This window comes from Rhinolophus sinicus, linkage group LG03, assembly GCF_036562045.2.
Source record: "Rhinolophus sinicus isolate RSC01 linkage group LG03, ASM3656204v1, whole genome shotgun sequence".
Taxonomy (NCBI): Eukaryota; Metazoa; Chordata; class Mammalia; order Chiroptera; family Rhinolophidae; genus Rhinolophus; species Rhinolophus sinicus.
In genome coordinates, this window is record NC_133753.1 from 63,550,890 (window position 1) to 63,573,110 (window position 22,221).

Here is a 22,221-nt window from a genome sequence, read left to right on the forward strand (position 1 = left end):
AACGAGCCCTGGCTGAGGACAGACCTCTGGGTAGAGTGGGCAGGCGCTGCAGCCGTCCAGCGTCTTATTGCTTAGAGATCACGGAGACGCCTCACGTCCCAGGCTGCTTGCTGCCTTGCTGGCTGGGAGCCCCCTTTCACCCATTTCCCTCTTCTCCTTAGCACCTCTGCACCAAGTTTGCAAAGTTTCAGCACCAAGTGGAGATGGGTGGCCAGCAGGTGGCAACCTGCCAACAACTGGTGGAGAGCCTACTAGAGCGTGGGCACAGCGCTGCCCCCAAGGCCAGTCAGAAGCAGCAGGACCTGCAGTGAGTGCCCAGCAGACCAGACCCGGGGCAGGCGTTTGGGGAACATGCAGGGCAGGCAGCTCCTGGAGTGTCAGCATGCTCTGAGGGTCACACGGCTGTGCCTGCCCAGGAGGAGTCTGCAGGGGGGGCTGGTTCCTGGGAAGCTGAATCAGCCACAGGAGGCCGTGGCCTGGGAAGGGAGGCGAGGCTGGGTGTGCAGGTCCAAGAACTCTGCCCAGACCCTCAGGGGCCCTTTTCTAAATCACTGGCTCCCAGGACCTGGAGGAGCTGAGGGAAGACTGCCCAGCTGCCCATCTGGGGGTGTGGATCCACTCCCAGTCTGTGTGCTGTGAGGCAGGCTCATGACTTGTTCATAACCCCTAGCACAGAGCCTGGTCTGGCAGAGGCCTTAGGAGCTCAGTGAGAGTTTGTAAAGTAAATGAAGAATGAAAAGAAGAGGCATCCTCTGCCCTTGAGTGTTTATATTGAGACTGGAACACGCAAGATGAAAGGAGTACCGCAAAGCATAGAAATCAATTAAGTGCCGAGAGTGATACTAGCAAACGACTGAATTCATAGTAAAGCTGAAAAGACGGGCTCCAGGGAGGAAGGTTTGTAAGCAGTGCCAGAGACAGGAGAGGTGTTGAGAAGGGGAGCTTTGGGCCAGTCCCAGAGAGGAGGAGAGCTGGCCAGACCAGGCGACGGGGCAGAATGCGATACTGGGTCAATGCTGATTTGCTGCTGGTCTCCTGCGCGCCTGGGACAGGGCCGCCTGGTTGGAGCTGTGTGAGCTGACCCAGGCCCGAGGCCAGCTGCTCCAAGAGACCGCGATCACCCTCCGAGTTCACAGAGATCTGTCAGAAGTCCTCACCCAGGTCCAGGTGTGAGCCCAAGGGAGGAAGGGGCTTCTTTCTGGAAGTGGATCCACCCCAGGTGAGCACTCCACCCTCCATTCCTGATCCCCTTGGTCGTCTCCTCTGCTCAGGAGAAAGCCACAAGCCTCCCCAGTGAGTTGGCCCCGGACCTGCGTGGGCTGGAGGCCCAACTGAGGAGACACGAGGGGCTGGAGCACGAACTTGTGTGCGCTGAGCGTGAGGTGAGCCCAGGTCTGGCTGCCACTCCCACACAGGCCTTTGCCCGCCCCCTCAGGCCTGCCTAGGTATTTCTCTAGATTTTCTACTCTCCCTCGGGGCCTCTCGTTGGGCCCATTGTACATGGCAGAGCATGGCCCAGTGAGGGATCTGTGGGATGGACAGGCCCTTCAGCTTCTCGGAGGACATCACCCTCCCGCCCTATGCCCTACCCTGCCCCAGCTGCAGGAACTGCTGGAGCCTGGAGACACCGTGCAGAAGCTGGCTCCCGGGCCTCGCGCCCATGCAGTGCAGCAGAGGCAGCAGGCTCTGGTGCAGGCCTGGGAGGCCCTCAAGCTACGCATGGCGCAGCGCAGGGCCCAGCTGGAGCAGGCATGCCTCCTGGCTCACTTCCACACAGCGGTGAGGCCCCTTCCCCTTGGGCAGCACGTGTGTGTGTGTGTGTGTGTGTGTGTGTGTGTGTGTGTTTACACTGTACCATGCACGCATTGCACATGCACTTATGAGGCCCTACAGCTCCTGAGAGATAAAAAGTGTGGAACATGAAGTGGAAGAGATTTGAATGTCCGTCTGTCTGGTCAGAGAGCTGAGCACATGATGTGTAGTAGCACTGACTCCATAGGTTTGAGTCAACACAAGCCCAGGTGAGTAACAAGGCCATCAAGAGACAGGGGTCCCAGCCAGTAAAAATGGCCAAGAAAACCCCTAACTGGAGCTATGTCAGAGGGAAACCTGCCCTCATGGAGCCTGTCTAGCTGAGGAGATGAGCCTAATACCCAAGAGCATCAGGTTGGGACAGTGGCCCTGGCAGGGGACATCCCAGGCTTCCCCGCATCCTGGTGCCTCGTAGACCAGAAAGCCCAAACTATGATGCTGCAAAAATGGTTTAAGTTCAGGGACCCAACTCTTCCTCTTTCAAGCCATGTGGGCTGGAGAAGGCTCTACCCCTAGTTTTTTAGTCCATTTGTGAGTGCCTAGAGTTTACAAAACTTACACACACGGTGCCATTTACCCTTCTTCATATGTGCAATGAGATGTTTGGACAAAGATCCAGGCCCCTCCAGCTCTCACACTGTGTTTCTACACAAATCAACAGAAGATAGTTTGCATGAAATTGGATATCCGGAAGACAAGGCAAGCAGAGAGATGTCAAGGTAGCAGGGAAGGCTTCATGAGGCCAAAAAGGCCTTGGCCCTTGAAGAATGGGGGAGCTCGGAAGAGACAGAAGGGATGAGGAGGAGCTTCTAAAGCAGGAGGGGCAGCAAAATCAGGGGGTGGAGATGAGCCTGCAGGCAACGAGGAGGCTAGGATGGTACATGGGGAAGTTAGTGGACCTGGGAGGATTGGGTTGGATGACGATGGAGGAACCAGGTGACAAAGGGCCCCTGAAGCCTCACCTGAGTCTGTCACCCAGGACAGCTTGGGCTGCTTCCATGTGTGAGTAGATCCAGGCGGGCTGTAGTTGTGCCTCGGTGCCCGATTCTCTGCCGCCCAGCCCAGCTCTCACCCAGCTCTCTCCCTCCATCTCCCTGGAACCCAGGTGCAGGACTACATGTCTTGGGCGGCCCGCGTGTGGCAGGAGCTACAGGTAGAGGAGAGCTCCCAGGAGGCAAGCAGTGGCCCGATAAAGTTCAGTGCCCACCAACAGCTTCGGGCAGAGCTGGAGATCCAGGAGGAGCTAAACCAGCGGGCCGCCCAGCTGGGCCAGCAGGCACTTCTGGCTGCAGGGACACCCGTCAAGGAGGTGGGCCCCTTGTGCTGGTGCCCACCCTGTAGCCCACCCGGCCCCACTGTGTGCTGGCCTCGCCTCAGGCGCTTCACTCAGGGTCTGCTTCCCTCTCATCCATGCGGCTCCCCTCAGTGCAGGCTCCCACATGCCTGTCCCCAGGTCCAGGAAGGGCTGCAAGCCCTGCAGGACCAGCGGGAGCAGGTGTTCCAGGCCTGGCAGCGGAAGCAAGAGAGGCTACAGTCCATGTACCAGGAGCAGCTCTTCCTCAGAAAGTGTGGCCGCCTAGAGGAGATCCTCACAGCCCAGGAGGCAGGTGCCTTCACCCCAGTAACACACTTCCCTGTGCGCCCTCTCCTCCCGGTTTCCCCTCTCCCTGCCTCACCTCCTTACTTCCCGGGGCTCTGGCTTTTTTCCTGACATGGAGCACAGACGTCTGCACACCACCTCAGCATGGCCATCTGCAAACAGGAGTAAGGAGACAGTCCCGATGGCCTCTGTTTCTTTTCCTTGGGCTGATCCAGGTCTCCCTGAAAACCAGTGCCCTGGGGAACTCAGTGGAAGAGGTAGAACAGTTGATCTGGAAACATGAGACCTTTCAGAAGGTGCTGACTGCCCAGGATAAGAAGGTAATGAGCTTGGGGAGTGCTGGGCATTGTCAGAGTTGGTGGGAAGAGGGGAGGGAGTCTGGGAACTTTGGAGAATCTAAATGGGGGAAACGAGGTGCTTGGTGTGTACCCAGAGGCCATGTTGGGGTCACCTGGGGGCCAGGAGCACCTGGTGGAGGCTGACTGAGTTAGACGTGTGGCTCGGGAAGAGGTTTTGGCTGGGGTGGGCCACACTGCAGGGACAAGTCCGTGTGGCCCCATATCATGCGGTCACTGGTTCTGGTTTGCTGGGAGGGTCAGCCAGCTCTAAGGCAGCCCTCAGCACTCAGGCCTGAGGGTAAGGCTTCCCTGTGGGCCGGCCCTGCTCCGGACTCACCAGCATGGGAGAAGAGCAGGCTGTGCCCCCGCCCCACAGGAGGCAGCTCTGCGGGAACAGGCAGCGACACTCTGGGGCCCCATGGTGCAGGACCTGCTCCACACAGTGCTGGCACATCGGGCTCGAGTGAAGGAACTGGCGGAGACACGGAGACAGACCCTGCACACTTCCCTGCTGAGGGCTGGCTTCACCCGGGCTGTGACCCAGGTGCCTTCTGTTTGGGCCACATTTTACAGTTAACAGATGACGTTCACCTTTGGGCTCATTCAGCTCTTACCACAACCCTGTAATGAGGACACTGAGGTTTGGAGAGTTAAACGGCTTTCCCAGAGGCCATGCTGAAGCCCAGACATTGGGTTAGAAGACCCTGCATGCAGAGACCCTGCTGCTTCCTGGCTCTCACAGGGCTGTGTGGCAAAGCAGGGCAGGGGAGGGAGAGGGCAGGCCAGGGCCCGGGAGCAGGGGAGCCTCACCTCTGATATGGGGTCCCACCCAAGGACCCCACCCTGACCCTTCCTGTGGCTGGGGAGCAGCTGGTCATGGGTCACAAATCCATTGGTTCTCATTTACCAGGCTCTGCCCCACCCTGACCTTGGGGTCAGCAGTCAGCTACCTGGATGCCGCTGAGGGTGGGCGGGCAGGACAGCTTCGTGGACTGAGGTTGTATCAGCATCATGGGATTCATGCCCCACCCCCACCAGGTGGAGGACTGGATCCAGGAACAGCTCCAGCAGTTGGAAGAGCCACTGCCTCCTGGACAAGATAAGTTGAAGCACCTGCAGAAGCACCAGGCCTTCAAGGCTGAGGTCCAGGCCCATGAAGATGTTATTATCACTGTCACCAAGGTGATGATCAGGCCCTCAACCCCATCTCTGCCCCAAAAGTGGATTCCAGGGTGGCCAAGGGGACAGGTCTTAGGCAGTGGGGGTGAGGGCTGTGATGGTGGAAAAGCAGGAGGAAGGGTGACGGGCAGGTTTCCCTGGTGTCCCCTCCCTCCCCAGGAGGGCGAGGCTCTCCTGGCGCAGAGCCACCCCGGGGCGGAAGAGGTGTCCCAGAGACTGCGGGCGCTGCAGGAGCACTGGGAGAAACTGAGGCAGGCAGTGGCCCTCCAGGGCCAGGACCTGGAGGACACACAGAACTTCCTGGACTTCCTGCAGAGAGTGGACCTTGCAGAGGCTTGGATCCAGGACATGGTGAGGCCCAGACGGACAGGGCAGAGCTGGGGGTGGGGCTCTGTTGCTGACGGATGGGGTGGGGGGAGCCCCAGCCCTGCAGTCTCCTAGTTCCCTGACAGAAGGGAGCCCCAGCAGAAGGTGCCCAAGGCGGCCACGCACCCTGACACTCCCCCAGCAGCTGGGTGCCCGGGGGCTGGGTGCACCAGGACTGGAGCTCAGAGTGCCACCCTCCCAATCCTCCGCCTCCACAGGAGGTGATGGTGAACATTGGTGACCTGGGCCAGGACCTTGCACACTGTCTGCAGCTCCGCAGACAGCTCCGGGCGTTCCGAGGAGTTTGGGCTGGGGTAAGCGGCCTCTGCTGGGGAGACGTCAGCCAACGCATCCCTCACTGGGAATTACAGCTCAGAGTGGTGACCCAGCCTGGGCTCTGGGGCCAGGTGGGACTTCAAGTGTCAGCTCCATGCTTGCTACCTGCACGTGCTTAGGCAGGCTCCCTCATCTCGCAAGCCTTAGTTTCTTCATCTTTAAAATGGGGATAACAGCTACCTCGTAAATAAGAGAGCATGCGTGTGTGTGGTGTTTACATAAATCTGTGCATGTGATAAAACTAAATAGCATTGAACCTCGCCCCACAAGTGCGCACAGATGAGCGTGTGTAGAAACAGATGAACTCTGAATGAAATCTGTCATCTTGTTAATAGTTAGACCAATGTCAATTTCCTTGTTTTCATATTGTACTGTAGGTATGTAAGGTGTTACCATCCGGGGAAGCTGGGGATGGGTACATGGGATTTCTCTATACTACTTTTGCGATTTCTCATGCAGCTATAATTATTTCAAATTTTTTTAAAAAAGAATGCATGTGTGCCTGAATGTAGTGAATAATTAATAACCTTCCTTTAGCATCCTTTCAGCATCTCTTTCTCACCTCCCCTCACACCACCCCCCCCCCAAACATCTATTTCTCTTTTGTGGTATAGAGGAAAGGAATTGGACAGATGTATTCACAGTTAGGTGTTAGAGACCAATTGTGCTAACCTCATCCCTGTGACATAAGTATGAGTAAAATCGTATATATGATTTTGTAAAGGGCTGCAGAGCTCCCAGCTAAGATATTCTTTGCTAATGGGGGAATTTCACAGCCGCTGTACCAGATGCAATAGTAGAAAGGGCACTAGACTCAGGAGCTGGGCTCGAGTCCTGGCTCTGCTACAAATTAGATTCTGAGCTCTGCTTCAGCTATAAAAGGAGAGAAACCCCCTTCCCTGCCCTCCTCACCTCAGACAATTCATAGGGATTGTGATTTCTTAGGGAAGTGCTTTGGAAATTTAAGTTCTTACAAATACAAGGTGATATTATTACTGCAATCCCACCCACCCGTCAGGGACCCCTCTCCAGGTACCTGTAAGCCCCACCCAGTGTGGAAGCAGTGGCAGCCTCAGCCCAGGGATTCCTGGGGTGGGGACGTTTAACCCCAGAAGGCCTGAGCTCACCATTTCATTCTACTTTTCACTTTGCTTTTCTTATCCCAAGAAGATGCATTTTAACTTTAAAATCTCCTGTTAATCGGTGTGTACCCACCCTCCCACTCCTGCCTGGTCCTAACCCAGGGAGCATGTTTTTTTCTAGCCTTAGAGACAACTCTGGGGTTGCAGGCTCCTAGCGTATCCTGCTCACTGCACTGGGATGGGATGGGATATGATGACCATGGCAGAGGAAGCAGCTGCCTCCACTCCCCAGACAAGCTGCTCCTCATGCTCTCTGGGGCCCAAGCAGAACCTCCAAGTGCTGACTGTAGTACAAAGAAGGGGCGTGGAGCAGCTGGTGCCACTGCCCGCACCCTGTACCCCCACAGGACGTGGTGGATGACGCCAACATCAGGAGCATCAATGACTTGTCACTGCAGCTCAAGAACCGGGACCCTGAGCAAGTCAAGACCATCTGCCAGCGGCGACACCAGCTGAACAACAGGCCAGTCCCAGAGCCAGAAACGGGGGTGGGCGGGGGGGGGGGGGCGGAGAGGGAGCTGAAGGGCGACCTCAGACAGTCTCACACCCTCTCTGTCAGGTGGCACAGTTTCCATGGCAATCTGCTCTGCTACCAGCGGCAGCTTGAATGGGCCCTAGAGATACACACGTTGTCCCTGGAGCTGGATGGCGTCACTGAGCAGATTGGGGAGAAGGTAAGCGCTGAAAGAGCAAATGCAGCGTGGGGGTGAGCGTTTCCCGCCCAGTCTCCCACATGTCCTGCTCCTCACCCGTCTCAGGGTGGGTACTTGGAGGGGTGTCCTGCCAGGGGTCTGTCAGGGCCCTGCTAGGGGCTCTCGGGATCAACTATAGGCCATAGAAGCCCCATTGCAGACTTGGAGGCCAGCCCACCTGGACCCTTTCGCCACCAGAAGCACCATGGGTCCAGAGGCCAGAGGCCTCCACCCATAGTTTCCTCCATTGTCCTTGAGCAAGCCCAGAGCCCACAGGAGGTTTGTCCCAGGATTGTGTCAGCCGCTGCAGAGAAACGTGGGCTGAACGCTGGCACAGGCTCAAGTGAAGAAGTTATAGTCAGAAGCCCCAGGAGACCATTCTCACTCCTCTGGCTCCCACCTCAGCCAGGCCAAGCTGTCTGTGCTCAGTTCCCCGCAAAGGCATGAGAGTTGAATGAGACAGTGTATGTGGAAGCACCTCACAAATGGAGATCACTACCTCAGAGGAAACCCCCACCCCAAGGCCTTCTGGGAAATGTCCTCCTTCGCAGAAGGAAAGGGCCTCTGTCAGGGCTGGCTCTCTGCTCTGGCCCCGGGAAGAAACTCACACTGGGTGCTTGCTTTCCACACAGGAACACTGTGGCCAGTGACCCCTCTGCTGTGAGGGAGGAGCTAGAGAAAGGCCAAGTCGATATCTCCCCATTCCTCCCCAGGCTGCCCTGGTCCAGCCCCTCGACTGTGGGAAAGATCTGGAGAGCGTGCAGAGGCTGCTGCAGAAACACAAGAAGTTGGAGCAGGAAATGGGCCTCATCCAGGCCCAGGTGGAGGTGTGTCGCTGGGTGTGGAGTGGGCCCAGGCCCAGGGTACCGCCTGTGGGGGACTCTGTGCAGGCAGGCAGAGGACACGGAGGCTTCAGGACCTTGAGAGCCAGCCAGGTCCATTCAGCTGTTACTCCCACAGGCTGGGGAACTGCAGCTGGGGGTGCTCCTGAGTAAAACCTGCCTCGTGGCCCCAGCCCCTGACCCTGCTTCCCCTTAGCCCCTAGAGCATAAGGTGGCCCACCTCTGCCATAGAAGTCCCTGGGCAGCCCACAGCCTGAGCTGCAAGCAGCAGAAGATGGTGGACAGCTGGTGGCAGCTCCGGAGCGGGGCCCAGAAGTGGTATCATCCCTCACTGCCCTCACTGACCCATCCTTCACTCTCCACACTTTTACTTGGCCCCATTTTTCCCCTAAGAGTCTTTCTTCATCCTTCAAATAACTGCACGTATTGTCTGTCACTCCATTAAACCCAGCCCCTGGGCCCTTCTTTGGCTAAGGGGATTCAGGGACAGAAGGCACTGGTGGGCAGAGGGGGAGAGGGGCTCGGAGGCCCTGGGTTAGCTGATGACCCCTGTGGGCAGGAAGGAGTTGCTAGATGCCTCACACCAAGCTCAGAAAGTGCAGGCGCTGCTGCAGGAATTGCTGGTCTGGGCCCAGAGGCTACGGGCTGAGATGGACGCCCCAGGTGCCCCCAGCAGCCCTGCAGAGGCCCAGCGCATGTTGGAGGAGCACCAGGAGCGCAAGGTGAGTGGCTGGGACCCCCGGGCCTTTCCTAGGATCTCGCCTTTTCTTTGCCCTCTCGCTTACTATGACTCACTATGACTCCATCTTTCACGTGTGTCTTTCTCCATCACCTGACTCTGCCTTTCTCCTCTTCCATCCCAACCCCTCAGCTGTCTCTCCACCTCTCTTCCTTCCCACCGGGCCTCTCCAGTGCTGAGGGCCTCAGGCTCTGTGCTCTAAGCCCAGTCCTGTTACAGGCCGAGCTGGACTCCCGAGCAGACAGCATCAGCCTGGCCCGGAGCACGGGGCAGCGACTGCTTGCAGCAGGACACCCGTCCACCCCCGACATCAGCCAGGCCCTGGCTGGTTTGGACCAGGAGCTGAACAGCCTGGAAGAGGCCTGGCAGGAACGCCAGCTCCAGCTCCAGCAGGCCTTGGAGCTACAGGTAGGCAGCCTCCACCCTGCCCCAACCTAATGGGGCCTGCACTAAACCCACCACCCCTGGTCAAAGCCAAAGCCAGAGAGGCTACTGTACCAGGGCCTCTTCTTACCACCCACCACTCACCTCTCGCCACCCAGCTCGCCCACAAGTCTTGCCTGCTATGGACTCATCCTGTTGAGCCAGGTCCCAGGTCCCTGGTTTCCCCACTGGGCCACCAATTGGTTCACTCCACCTGCAGTGACTGGACCCTCTGTTCACTTCCTCTTGCCTTTTTCCTTCCCAACAGTTGTTTCTGAGCTCTGTGGAGCAGATGGAAAGTTGGCTCTGCAGCCAGGAAGCTTGCCCAGCCAGTGAGGGTCTGGGGGTAGGTACCCGGCAGGAATGAGGGAGGGTTTACAAGAGCAACACTAGGGATCAAACCAGCCAGTGCTGCCTGAGCACCCCCGGCCAGGGGCATCTCCCCATCTCAACCATGTCAGTCACGGAGCAGTCACTCGCCCATCGACGTGAGCAGCTCTGGTGCACCTGGGGCTAGGCCCCACTGGGAATACTGTGGAAGCTTAGTGGGTGGGTGTATGACCCTTGACCCATTCTTGCCTTCTTCCCCCCACCCTTCTCACCTCTGCCCTCCTCACTTCCCTACACCCAGAGGTTTTCTTTTCCCACCACTGCCCCCAGCCCTGTGGCAGGTGAGCCTGGCTCATGAGAGACCTCAGAGAATAGTAGGAGTAGCCTGTCCTGTGCTGAGGTAGCATTGCTGGGAGTGCGGGCGGCGGGCAGTTCCTGTTACGTGAAAAGCTCTTCCTGCCCTGGAAATTCTCACACTTAAATCTTACCCCCAATACCTTCCCTGGCTGAGAATCACAGCCCTAAAGCCAGATACAGCCTTGAAGGGTTAGAGGGGTGTGTTTGGGCAGAGCACTCACCATGAGGGTGAGTGTTTGCTAAGATGGCTGTAGGTGGGAAAGCAGATAACTTGGGATGGGGAGGGGGCAGCCCCATGGACAGTATCAGCTTCCCTGCTCCCACCAGGACCCGTTGGCCAACATGCAGACCCTCCTGTGGAAGCACAAGGAGCTGGAGCGGGGCCTGGAGGCACAGGCGGAAAAGCTGAGCACACTGGAGGCCACAGCCCACCGCCTGCAGCGGGGGGGACACCCCCAGGCCCAGAGTGCCCTGGGCCGGTGCCAGGCCGTGCTCCTGAGGTACCTCTAGCTCTGGGCTGAGGGGAGCGGTGGGTGGGCTGGTGCGGGCATGAGGCATCTGGCTCTTCCCTTCCTGCCCTTCTGCCTCTTGACCCAGGCTCACTAGCTTTATCTACGGGCTGCCATCAGATGCCAGGGCCCCGGCCCTGCAATATGTCAGCCCTGCAGTGAGTTGCTCCATTATGGACACCAGGCAGCACATGGTTATCCAGCTGAGATATGAGGAGTTTTACAAAGAAAGGTGTGCTGGGAAACTAAGAGGGAAAAGCCTAATGCAATGGTGATACCAGAGCGCAGCGGTTAGTATCGGGCCTCCAGAGCCGGACAGTCCTGAGTTCTTTGCTGCCCATTCATGGGGGCACTAGGGGCAGATTCCTCATGGAGTCTCGCGTCTACAATGAGGGGATAACAATACCTGCCTCTTAGTCCTGTGTGAGGACTAAACAGGTAGCCTTAAGGTGTTATAACGGTGCCTGGCACACAGGCAGGTTGACAGATTTTTTTATGCTCATTTAACTGAAGCCGGCACAGCTTACAAGATACCAGGTTCCGCCTTTTTTCCTCATAAAAGCCCATCTGGTTCAGTTGCCTCATTCAGCTCCTCAGATGTTTAAATGAGGGCAGATTTGACCAAACACTGGATCCCAGACTGGAGGGGGTCTCCGTCCTTCTGAGAGAGCCCCCCAGGATCCCTGTGGCTCCTCGTGCTGCTGCCCTGGCATGGGCAGAGTGAGCCCTCCTTACAGGTGGACCCCTACATGGGAACCCCAGGGGTCTTTGATTGACAGATGGCAAATGTCGGTTTGTGGGTCTCCCCCCCAGTCACCTTAGGTGTTTCCCGGCAGGCCTGGATGACCCCCAGGACAATGGCACCGTGACCCCCTCCCCCTCCTGGGCTTCTGACATCCTCTGGGAGGTGTTTCTGTTCAATCAAGCCTGTCTGTATCTCCCCTGCCCCCCATGCTCTTTGGCAGCCCCAGGAGGGGGAGACAAAGGTTAACGCACACCAGGGTGGGTACTCTGCTGACCAGTCGTGTTCACGGACCCTGGGGTGGGTAAGGTAGGGGGTTGTATTAGAACTTATTTTCCTATTTATTTTATAGATCTCGTTTCTAACTTTTCTTTTTATGCATATGGCAATGTACTTAGTCTATTGGTACAGAGGTACACACATATATAAATCAGTACATAGACACAGGCATACACATTTACAAATACATATATATTTGAGTGGTGCCTGCTCAAAAAATTCTTACTAATAGCAGTGCATGATGAAAAAAGTGGTTAAGACACTGTACTAGTTTGCACCAGCTGCAATAAAAGAATACCACAGACTTGGTGGTTTAAAGAACAGACAGTTCTCACAGTTCTGGAGGCTGTAAATCTTCCATCAAAGTGTTTGCGGGGTTAGTTTCCCCTGAGGCCCCTGTCGCTGGCTTAAAGATGGCTATCGTGTCCCTCTGTCCTCACTGTGTCTCTGTCCTAATCTCTTCTTATAAGGACACCAGTCATAACAGGGCCCACCCTAATGACTTCATTTTAACCTAATTATCTCTTTAAAGACCCTGTTTCCAAATACAGTCACATTCTGAGGTGCTGGGGATTAGAACTTCAACATAAGAATCTGGGGTGGGGTGGGGGCGGGGAACAACACAATCCAGCCCATAACAGATACTAATAAAGAGGGGAAGTAGAATGTGTCTCTATTTCAAAGGAAACCTGAATCAGGGTATACTGATACCCCAGAAAGGCTTCCTAGGCTGGAAGGGCACCCACGCATACAGGTGCATCCCTGTAGCAGCTCCAGGTCCTGGTAGGTGGACCTGTGGGCCCATGAGACCCTCCTTCTGGCAGGAAAGAGGCACTCCTGGAGCAAGCCTGGACCCGTCGTCTCCAGCTGGAGGAGCTCCAGCAGCTGCAGACTTTCCTGAAGGATTCTCATGAGGTTCCCCCTGGTTGGAGTGGGGAGTGGTTGTGGTGGGTAGACGGAGTTGCCCCAGAAAGGGGCCACCCTTCCTTGAGGCAGTCCAGAGATTAGGGGGGAAGGGGGAGCCCTAGGCAGCAGAGCCCGGTTCTTCCTATATGCCCAGGTGGCCATGTGGCTCAGGGAGAAGAACGTGGTGGCCCTGGACAAGGGCTGGCGGGACCCAGCCATGCTGCAGGCACAGCTGCGGAAGCAGCAGAATCTCCAGGCTGAGCTGGACGCAAGTGTGCACCAACAACAAAGGCTGCAGATGGTGAGGGCCTGGGGGTATGGCTGGGGGACCACAGGAACGTCTGGCAGGCCAGGGCATGGGCAACCCCACAGAAGGCTGGCAGCAGCTCTGAAACATAGTAATGGACAGCCCACGTTCACCGAGCGCTTTCTGGGTGAGGCACCATGCTAAGCACCAGAGAGTAGTGAGAAACGGGAGCTTCCCTGGGTCCCCTCTCCCATAATGGCCCCTTTGCAACAACTTTAAAGATAGTGCTTTGACGTGGTGGTTTTTAAAACTATCTTGAAAAGATATTAAGGGATACCATCAGGGTATAGACAACAGTCCTGTGGGTAAAGAAGTCAAAAGGGTAGCACCTTTTAAATTTACCCTCTCTCACCTACAAAGCGCAGGCCCTGACCCCAGGCTGGCTCCCTTTGACATAAAGTGCCCTGCCAAGTATTTTAAATGTTTTTCTTATTTAAATAAAATAACCATTATTATTTCAATTAAATAGATAAGGCTAATGAGTTCAGAGAGGTTAAGGAATTTGCCCAAGATCACACAGCCAGAACACAGAGACTACAGCTATGGATGGGGCTGGTGGTTGGAGCCCATACAAGTGCTTTGGCACCAGCCGTCCATGTTGTGGCTGTAGGAGGGGCAGAGGCTACTGCAGGGAGGCCACCCAGCCTCAGAGACCATCCAGGAGTGGTTGCAGGAACTGGGACAACTCTGGGACGAGCTCCAGGCCAACTGCCAGAGGAAGGCAGCCAGGCTACAGGAAGCCTACGAGGTAAGGCTGTGCGGGCTACGGAGCAGGCTGGATGACGCTCCAGGCCTCTCCCCCTCATGCCCACCTTTGTTCTGCTCCAGGCCCTGCGTCTGCAGAGGAATGTGGAGGAACTGGAGAGCCAGCTGGAGGCTATGGACGTGGAGCTGAGAACTCCCACTGGGGACCAGGACCAGCTTGGGCTGGAGGAGCTGCTAGGGGCTCAGGGAGAGCTGGAGGCAGCAATGGACAGGCAGGCCAGGCAGGCACAGGCCCTGCTGGGCCAGGCCCAGGTCCTTACCCGGGAAGGCTACTGCCTCACCCAAGACATGGAAGAGCGGGCCCAACGACTGCTTCGAAGGTAGATCTGCCCATACGTACCCTCCTTGCCCTCCTCCTTCCTGCCTCCCAGCTCATCTCCTCAGGGCCTCCCCCTGCCCTCAGTGAGGGGCACACAGTGAACAATGTGTCATCCTCTGGTCCTAGTACTGAGGACCACAGTCCCTACCTGCCCTGGCCCCACCCTCCACTGCTGCAGGTTGGAGAGCCAGCGGGAGCGCCTGCAGGAGCGCAGGGCAGCCCTGGAAGCCCGCAGCTGCCTCTTGCAGTTCTTCAGGGCCACTGATGAGGAGATGGCTTGGGTGCAGGAGAAACTGCCCCTGGCGGCCGCGCAGGAGTGCGGCCAGAGCCTGAGCGAGGTGCGGCGCCTGCAGGAGAAGCACCAGGTGGGGGCCCACCTGGGGAGGAGGAGCCTCTATCACCCAAGGAAATGGCGCTGAGGCCTCCTGGGAGCTCAGCCTCCTGGGAGCTCAGCCTCCGGCGGGCTTTGGGGACACCCAGGAGTCTTTGTTGGTCACAAGGACAGGGAACTTCCTGGGGGCACGTCTGTGGGATCCCACCAGGCTTGAGGCACAACTCTGGGGTCCCCCACAGTAGCATCCTCAGTCCTATCTTCCCCCCACTCCACAGAACCTGGAGAGTGAGCTGAGCAGCCACGAGGCTCTGACCCGGGCGGTGGTGAGCACAGGGCACAGGCTGGTGCAGGCTGGGCACGTTGCTGCCTGTGACGTGGCTGCCCGGGTGCAGCCGCTGGAGAGCGCCATGGGCTGCCTGCGGGCAGAGGCTGTGCAGAGGCGGCGGCGGCTGCAGCAGGCTCAGGAGGCCCAGCAGTTCCTGCTGGAGGTCAGGGGGCTGTGGAGCTCAGGGGGCTGGGGTGGTCACGAGGACACCAGACTGTACCCAGGCCCAGAGGGTGACCCCCACGCGGGGCTCCCGGCTCTGTGCATCCTCTGTCACCTCCACCGGGTGGCCTCTAGCCCTCAAGGTCTTCTGCCTGTTTCCCAGAAAACAGACCCCTGGATTTGGTTTGGTTTTGCCATTTCTTCGAAACCAGTGGTTCTCAATGAATGCTTTATGTCAGAATCACCTGAAACCTTTAAGAAATGCTGATACTTCGGCTCCATTCTAGGCCAAATCAGAATCTTCCAGGGCAAGAGTCAGGCATAGGGCATTTTTAAAGCTCTCAGGTGATTCCCAAGTGTAGCCAGGTTGAGAACCACTGCTCTCAGTCCTGAGGCATGAACCCTAAGCAGGGCGCACTGGGAGGCATCACCCCGGGAAATCTGCCCTCTGTGTCACCCCAGCTCCTGGAGGCAGAATCCTGGCTGGCCGAACGTGGCTGTGTCCTGGACACTGAGGACATGGGCCCGAGTGCTGAGGCCACGCAGGCCTTTCTGCGGCGTCTGGAGGCCACCAGGAGAGACCTGGAGGGGTTCAGCACACGCATCGAGGGCCTCCAGCAGACGGCAGCCCTCCTCGAGAGGGAGCAGAACCCAGAAAGGTGGGTTGGAGCCAGGCCCACCTAGGGAGCAGGGAGGGGCACTCACTACAGAGGTACATGAGGCTGGTCCCTCCTGGAGAGGGAGGTCTCCAGTCTGGTTGTCCTTCCTGCCACAGCCCCAAGGTGCTGGCCCGGGCCCGGGCAGTGAGGGAGGAGCATTCAGGGCTGCTGCAGAGAGCAGAGGCCAGAGGGCAAGGCCTGCGGAAGCAGCTGCAGCTCCATCAACTGGAGCAGGAGGCCCGGCTCCTCCATGCCTGGCTGACCAGCAAGGTGGCCACTGCCGAGTCTCAGGACTACGGACAGGACCTAGAGGCTATCAAGGTGAGTCCCTCCTGAACGAACCTAGGGGAGACTGGCCTGAGGTTGAGCAAGGACAAAGTGTGCGTCTGGGGAGGCAAGGGGGTAAGCAGAAAGGGAGTGAGGATCTCTGGGTTCTGGGAGGACCCTGCAATTCTAGAGCCCAGACTGAGGAATGTCGGGACTGTCAGATATTGCCAAGCCCTTCGTGAGCTTTGAGAGTGACTGGATCCCACTTCCAGAGTGATCCTCCCAGCCCTACACCCTTGCAGGTGCTGGAAGAAAAGTTTGATGCTTTCAGAGAGGAAGTCCAGAGCCTGGGGCAGGCCAAGGTGCAGGCTCTGAGGGAGCTGGCAGGCACCCTGGAACGGGCTGCACCCCAGTGCTATCCTCAGATTCAAGCCCAGAGGAGTAGCATAGAGGCCACTTGGGAGAGGCTGGACAGGGCAATCAAAGTTCGCACTCAGGTAGGTGCCACACGGGAAGATTGGCCAAGGGATGAGGGCATCGGTGACTTTGTGTGGGCCAGAGACAAGCAGACCCTGTAGCAGAGAGAGAGAGAGAGAGAGAGAGAGAGGGGTGGCTGCCTCTAACTCCCAGCGTCAAGCAGAGGGAGTCTCAGCCTTCCACCGCCCGCCCTCTCCACCTCTCTGATTCCTCCCTAGTGCAGTTCACACCTACACCTCCGAGGAGAAACAGACAGCATGTCTGGCCAGCTTCTGACCCCTACCAAGCCCCCGTCAACACAGTCTTCAGTTTTATTAAGACACATGCCTTGTTGATCTCTTCTCCTTAACCGCACTCCCTGAACTGGGCACAATCGCGTTGGCAGCGCCAGGCTCCTTCACTCGGCTCATTTACTCTTCTCACCCAGGTGCTCTCAGGGGATGTGTATGTAGCTTCGGTGTTTCCTTAGCTCTCAGCCATAGCTGGTGGTTTCTCTAAAAGCAGCCCAGCTTCTCAAGCCCGACAGATCCCACAGCTGGGAAATGCCACCTCCGAGGGTCCAGGCTGGAGCAGCCTTCCTGAGCTGACCCTCTCCTCTTGGCCAGACCTCCCCCTGAAAACCAGCCTCCTCCTTCACAGGGGCCTGTCCTCATTCGGTTCAGAGCCTCCATGTCTGTCTTTCTCATGCCCTGAAGACCCTCTCCTCACAGAATGCCCCTGAGGCCCGACCATCTCAGTAACACCTCACGTTTATTGAGCAGCTGCCACATCTAGGACATTTTCTGTGCCTGGTGGTCATGAACAAGTCACCAAGCCCCATAGTCCTTCTTGTTTATAAGGACGTGGTCCCGGGGGCCATGTCCCCGGGGAGAAAGGACCCTGCAAACGAGCTCAGCCCAGAGCAGGCCCTCCTTCCTCTCCCAGAACCTGGCCGCAGCCTGTGAGGTCCGTGGCTTTGAGCAGATGGTTGCTGAGCTCCGGGACTGGATACAGGAGGCCACTCTGATGGAGAGAGATACCTGTGACCATAGCCTGTCATCTGTGCAGACCCTGCAGCAACAGCACAGGTGCCTGGAGGTGAGGGCCTGCGCCCTGTGGGCTTCCTGTCTGAACCCCTCCCTGAATGCAGTGGTAAGGGGACCCCAGAGGTGAGAGGCAGGGGCCCTTCCAGCCCAGTGACTGCTTGCCCACGTTGTGGAACAGAGCGGAGGGGGCCTGGGAGAGTCTGGGAAGCAGAGCAGGACTCCTCAGAGAGGCCGAGGCTCCCCAGATGAGCAGCATGCAGCGGGCTGCCAGACGTTGAGGCCTGGTCGTGTGTTCTGGCGGCAGAGGGAGCTGGCAGCTATAGAGAAGGAGATGGCACGGGTGCGGACAGAGCACTGCCGACTGGGCCAGCTACACCCTGTGGCTCAGGAGAGCCTAGCTCAGCAGCTGGCGGAGGTGCAGAAGGCCTGGGCCACCCTGGATGCAAAGGCCCAAGAGCGTGGCCAGCAGCTGGAGCAGGCTGCCCAGGGCCACACCTTCCTCGGACGCTGTCAAGAATTGCTGTAGGTGGCAAACTACCCCAGCTGTGCCCTGCAGAGTGGGGGTCACCCCAGCTCTTTGGGGAACTGGGCTCCACCTCCTGTGCAGCTCATGCCCTGCCTTTCCCCCCTCCCCAGCCGGCCCTAGGGGCCCCAACAGCATTTTCCTCTCCCTGCCCCACAGAGCATGGGCTCAGGAGAAGCAGGCACTGGCATCCTCAGAGGAGCTGGCTGGGGACGTGGCAGGGGCTGAGCGGCTCCTGGAGCAGCATGAGGAGCTAGGGCGAGAAATCAAGGAGCGCTGCCGTCAAGCCCAGGATGTAAAGCAGGAGGGGCAGCAGCTGGTGGACAATGGCAACTTCATGTCCCTGGAGGTACATGTGCCTGGCGTTGAGCTGGGCACAGAGCCCAGTTACCCAAAGCCTCAGGAACCCTAGCAGGACTGAAACCAGTGGGAGAGGAAGGCTAGGGCTAGGGGCAGAGAGAAGGGGACAGAGAAGAGGAGGGTCCAGGCCTCAGCCTTCCCTCAACACTTCTGGGCACTCCCAGGATCTGCCCAGCATCTCACCCACAGTACCCACTCCCCACCAGGTGACACAGTGTTTGCAGGAGCTTCAAGGGCGGCTGCAGGTGCTGGAGGAAGCCTGGGCCCTGCGCTGGGAACGCTGCAAGGAGAGCTGGGGCCTGCACATGCTGCGGCAGGGGCTGGACCAGGCAGAGGCATGGCTGGCTTCCCGGGAGAGCCTCCTGCTGGACCCCAACTGCGGGGTGAGCCAAGGCCCTGCCCTCTTAGCAGCTATGGCCATGGTCAGCTCCCGCTGCTCCTTCTCTCACTGCCCCCAGGCCGGGTTGCGGACTGTGAGGGGCAGGCCGTCAGCATCCCCAGCAGCTGGGCCTCCTGCTGCCTTCTTTCTCCCCAGCACTCGGTATCTGACGTGGAATTGCTGCTGCGCAGACACTGGGACTTTGAAAAGCTGCTGGCAGCCCAGGAGGAGAAGTTTGTCCAACTGCAGTGGAAGGGGGAGGTGAACAAGGCGGGGCGAGGGAACCCCAGGAGATGGGGCCCTAGTGCTGGTGGTGGGAACAGTCCCAGTCTCAGCCCAAGAGTCAGAGTCTCCCCCAGGGCACTTTCCCTTTAGGAAAACCCCTTCTTTCCCTTGCCAGCTGCAGTATGTTCTCAGCCACATATCCTGGTAGGCTGAGGCGCCACTGTGAGCTGGGATGAGAAGGAATTCTCCGAAGCTGAAGGGAAATGGGCTCACTCTTGGCGGGAAGGGTGTGGGGAGGAGAGACTGGGCATGGAGCCCCCCAGGGCCTGACCTGTCTCACCTCGTTCCCCTCCCCTAGATGGAACAGAAGCTGCTGCAGCAGGTGAAGGGGCTAAAACCTGGAAGAGTTGGCAGTGGGCTGACCTCCCTCCAGCACAGGCCCCTTGGAAGCTGGTGGCTTGGAGCACGGCTGGCTGAGACCAGGGACCTGCAGTCAGGTGTCCCTGTCATGCAGCACATACCCTTGGCCACCACTGTCTCCCTGCAGCAGGCAGCCGGGCAGCAGGAGCCCAGTGGGGCCGTCAGGGTAAGGGCTGCGCCCTGCACCCAGCGCTGAGGCCTGGGAGCATCGGGCAAAGATGAGCATTGTTGAGCACAGGGAAGAGTGGGTACCTAGACCCCTCCACAGGGGGCCCCATCGTGCATTTTCAGGATGTGAAGGGTCTTTGGAGCTTACGCAGCAGCTCCTGTCTGGGGGGAGGCGGGTGAGTGCCAGGAGATTCTTTCACTAGGCAACTCCCCTCCACAGAAGCACTCAAGGGGCTCAGAAGGACCATCGGGGCCTGGTCACCTGGCACTGTGGACTCCCCCCAGGGCAGTTTCTTCTTGGGGCCACTTCATAGCTTTTGCCCCCATGCAGGTGGTTTCCCAGCAGGTGGCTCCCTGGCTCCCTCTGCCCCACAGGCACCCTGGGCCTGGTGCAGCCAGGGCTGCCTCACTGCCTTCTCCCCACAGCCCCGCTCAAGTCCCCGCGATGGCTGCTATGGGGCCTTAGGGGACAGCTCCCTGAGCCTGTTCCGGGATGAAAGGACAGCAGCGGAGGTACCAGGCAGTGGGAATGGGGGTGTGGGGCAGAGGACAGAGACGGCCCACTGAGAAAAGCTGAGATGGCCCTGGTGACCCCTGTCTGTCATCTCTTCTCAGAACATGGCTTTCACATCCAGCCTGGACCTTGTGGGAGCCCAGTGTGAGAGGCCAAGGGACTGCCGTGACAGAAAACACACTTTCTCCTCAAGGTAAGGACTGAGTGGGGACACGCTGGCTCAGCAGGCATGGCCTCCCCAGAGCAGCCCAGGGGCTGAAGGCAGGGGTCCCTGCACGAAAGGTGGAGAGTTTGACCCATGGCTGTCTGGGTGGCAGGCTGAGCAGTGGAGCAGAGATGCTGTTTGCAGCACCGTCTGATGGGCAGAGGGAGAGCTGCCATCCAGCCCTGAGCAGCGAAGCAGGTAGGCTCTAGGGGAACCCTGGGGAGGTGTGGGGGGGGCAGACTCCCTGGGCCTCGCCTCAAGCTGCTGATGTTCTATGCATCCTGGGAAGTTTCACATCTAGCACTTGTATAGCCTGCGAGGTAAGTGGGACTTACTGTCTTTTCACAAAGAATTTAAGGCCCAGAGAGGGTAAGCAACTTGCAAAAGATTACACAGCTAATTAGTAGCAGAGGTGGGGGCAGGCTTGATCCCCTGGCTGCCGCTGGGTCCTGTTCCACCCCCTTTGGAGACTGCCGCTCTGACTCCCCTACACCCTCCAGGATCCCTGTGGGCTTCCCCAGGCACTGCTGTGTCTGATCCTGGGGCCTTCTCCATCCTCAGGTCCTCACACACCCTGAATGCACCTCCCTAGGGGTATCAGGTAGACAGGGGCCAAGCCCAGCTCTACTACCAGGAAGGTACATAGAAAGCACCCCCTGGTACCCCCACATGGGCCGTGTGCATTCAGGGCCTGTCCTGAGGCTGCTGGGCTCTATTGGGAGGCCCTCCCTGCACCTCCCATTCTCTCTGGTTTCCTGGCTCCATTCCTCACCAGCCTCTGTTCCCCGGGACCTCCCAGAATTCCAAAGGGATATTGAGTTCCTTCAGAATGTCCTCCAGGCTGAGCCTTCTAGGAGGCGGGGTGCTTGGCCCGTCCACATGGTCAAGGCTTGGTGCCTATGGAGCTTCCAGAAGCAGGAACGTCTTAGTCTGTTCGGGTTGCTATAACCAAAATACCCCAGACTGGGTGGGTTATAACCAACAGACATTTATTTCTCACAGTTCTGGAGGCTGGGAAGTCCAAGATCAAGGCACCAGCAGACTGGGTAGCTGGTGAGAGCCCTCTTCCAGTTGCAGGTGGTACCTTCTTGCTGTGTCCTCACAGCGTGGAAGGGGCATGGTTGCTCTCTGGCGCTTCTTTCCAAAGGGTTCTACCCTCATGACATAATCACCTCCCAAAGGCCCCTTCTCCTAACAGTGTCACCTTGAGGTTAGGATTTCAACATAGGAATTGTGGTCGGGTGCGGTGGGGGGAACGACACACATATTCAGACCATGGCCAGGAAGAGGGAGCATGCAGGGACTCCGCCTGTAGCTGGCCGAGTGTGTCGGCCAGGGCTGACCGGTGTTCTTCTCTTGCTCTGTAGCCCACAATCTGAGCCCAGAGCTTAGAGCCAGACCTCTGGACTTCCCAGCTGAGCATGCCGCTGAGGGGGTGCCCAGCACAACTGCTACACTCAGGTAGGGCACCTGGGTCAGGTGTGGGCAGGCGTCCTGAGACTCCATGACCGGCATGGGTGCTGCCCTCTTAAACCCAAGGTCCTGGGACTCAGACCTACACTGTTTGAGACTCTCAGCCACCCTCGGAAACAAAGCCCTAGCACCCACCCCACCGGGTAAACCCCTGCTCACCCTCAGCAGTGACAGTAGAGCCTCTGGGCCATGAGGCTCCCTTTCCCCACAGATTCCATGGCCGTCCCCCACCCTCCTCGCTGAGGGGAACACACGTGTGCACTGATGGCCACCCACAGCCCTTGGAGCTCCCACCGATGGCTAGCGCTGCAGAGGAAACGGCACTAGGCTCCCACCGCCTTTCCTGCTCAGGCTCAGCCCGAGGTGAGGGGCACCCACGTGACCTTTGCACACACTGGAAAGTCTGCCTGGCTCTGTCCACCTGGGACCCACACGTCCCTGCCTCCTTGGTTTCTTCCTCCTCTTCTCCAAGACAGAGCATTGTTTGCGGGACAATGCAGTCCTCTCCGGCACCCCTGCTCATGTCCCTGCTCTCTGCCTCCATCCTCTCCTGCTTTCCCCAGTCCAAGGACCTGGTCCCGCTCCAAGGGGAAAGGGGGACCTTACTGTCCTAAGAGGTCAGGATGTCACCCAGACACACACGTTTATTTATACAGAGGCCCACAAGGAGACAAACCCACACACAGACAGCACACACACAGCCTCGTGCCTGAGGAGCTCTC

At 58.2% G+C, this 22,221-nt stretch overlaps 1 protein-coding gene across 1 annotated transcript in view; it reads left to right on the top strand.

Moving 5' to 3' along the window:
* SPTBN5 (spectrin beta, non-erythrocytic 5) overlaps window positions 1–22,221 on the top strand; it is a 47,611-nt gene that overhangs the window by 24,374 nt on the left and 1,016 nt on the right. Inside the window, exons 29-67 of the mRNA XM_074327880.1 lie at window positions 162–307; window positions 1,053–1,167; window positions 1,272–1,382; window positions 1,600–1,779; window positions 2,918–3,121; window positions 3,266–3,415; window positions 3,628–3,732; window positions 4,127–4,294; window positions 4,789–4,932; window positions 5,089–5,280; window positions 5,514–5,609; window positions 7,121–7,236; window positions 7,333–7,447; window positions 8,179–8,292; window positions 8,504–8,625; window positions 8,867–9,029; window positions 9,266–9,454; window positions 9,738–9,815; window positions 10,484–10,656; window positions 12,511–12,601; window positions 12,747–12,893; window positions 13,510–13,647; window positions 13,728–13,984; window positions 14,162–14,348; window positions 14,593–14,805; window positions 15,267–15,463; window positions 15,580–15,784; window positions 16,033–16,227; window positions 17,132–17,284; window positions 17,537–17,754; window positions 17,915–18,104; window positions 18,322–18,498; window positions 18,651–18,755; window positions 19,078–19,305; window positions 19,734–19,820; window positions 19,923–20,014; window positions 20,139–20,224; window positions 21,394–21,487; window positions 21,711–21,862. Of these exons, the coding sequence (XP_074183981.1) occupies window positions 162–307; window positions 1,053–1,167; window positions 1,272–1,382; window positions 1,600–1,779; window positions 2,918–3,121; window positions 3,266–3,415; window positions 3,628–3,732; window positions 4,127–4,294; window positions 4,789–4,932; window positions 5,089–5,280; window positions 5,514–5,609; window positions 7,121–7,236; window positions 7,333–7,447; window positions 8,179–8,292; window positions 8,504–8,625; window positions 8,867–9,029; window positions 9,266–9,454; window positions 9,738–9,815; window positions 10,484–10,656; window positions 12,511–12,601; window positions 12,747–12,893; window positions 13,510–13,647; window positions 13,728–13,984; window positions 14,162–14,348; window positions 14,593–14,805; window positions 15,267–15,463; window positions 15,580–15,784; window positions 16,033–16,227; window positions 17,132–17,284; window positions 17,537–17,754; window positions 17,915–18,104; window positions 18,322–18,498; window positions 18,651–18,755; window positions 19,078–19,305; window positions 19,734–19,820; window positions 19,923–20,014; window positions 20,139–20,224; window positions 21,394–21,487; window positions 21,711–21,862 (5,893 nt within the window). The remainder of the gene's footprint in view (window positions 1–161; window positions 308–1,052; window positions 1,168–1,271; window positions 1,383–1,599; window positions 1,780–2,917; window positions 3,122–3,265; window positions 3,416–3,627; window positions 3,733–4,126; window positions 4,295–4,788; window positions 4,933–5,088; window positions 5,281–5,513; window positions 5,610–7,120; window positions 7,237–7,332; window positions 7,448–8,178; window positions 8,293–8,503; window positions 8,626–8,866; window positions 9,030–9,265; window positions 9,455–9,737; window positions 9,816–10,483; window positions 10,657–12,510; window positions 12,602–12,746; window positions 12,894–13,509; window positions 13,648–13,727; window positions 13,985–14,161; window positions 14,349–14,592; window positions 14,806–15,266; window positions 15,464–15,579; window positions 15,785–16,032; window positions 16,228–17,131; window positions 17,285–17,536; window positions 17,755–17,914; window positions 18,105–18,321; window positions 18,499–18,650; window positions 18,756–19,077; window positions 19,306–19,733; window positions 19,821–19,922; window positions 20,015–20,138; window positions 20,225–21,393; window positions 21,488–21,710; window positions 21,863–22,221) is intronic.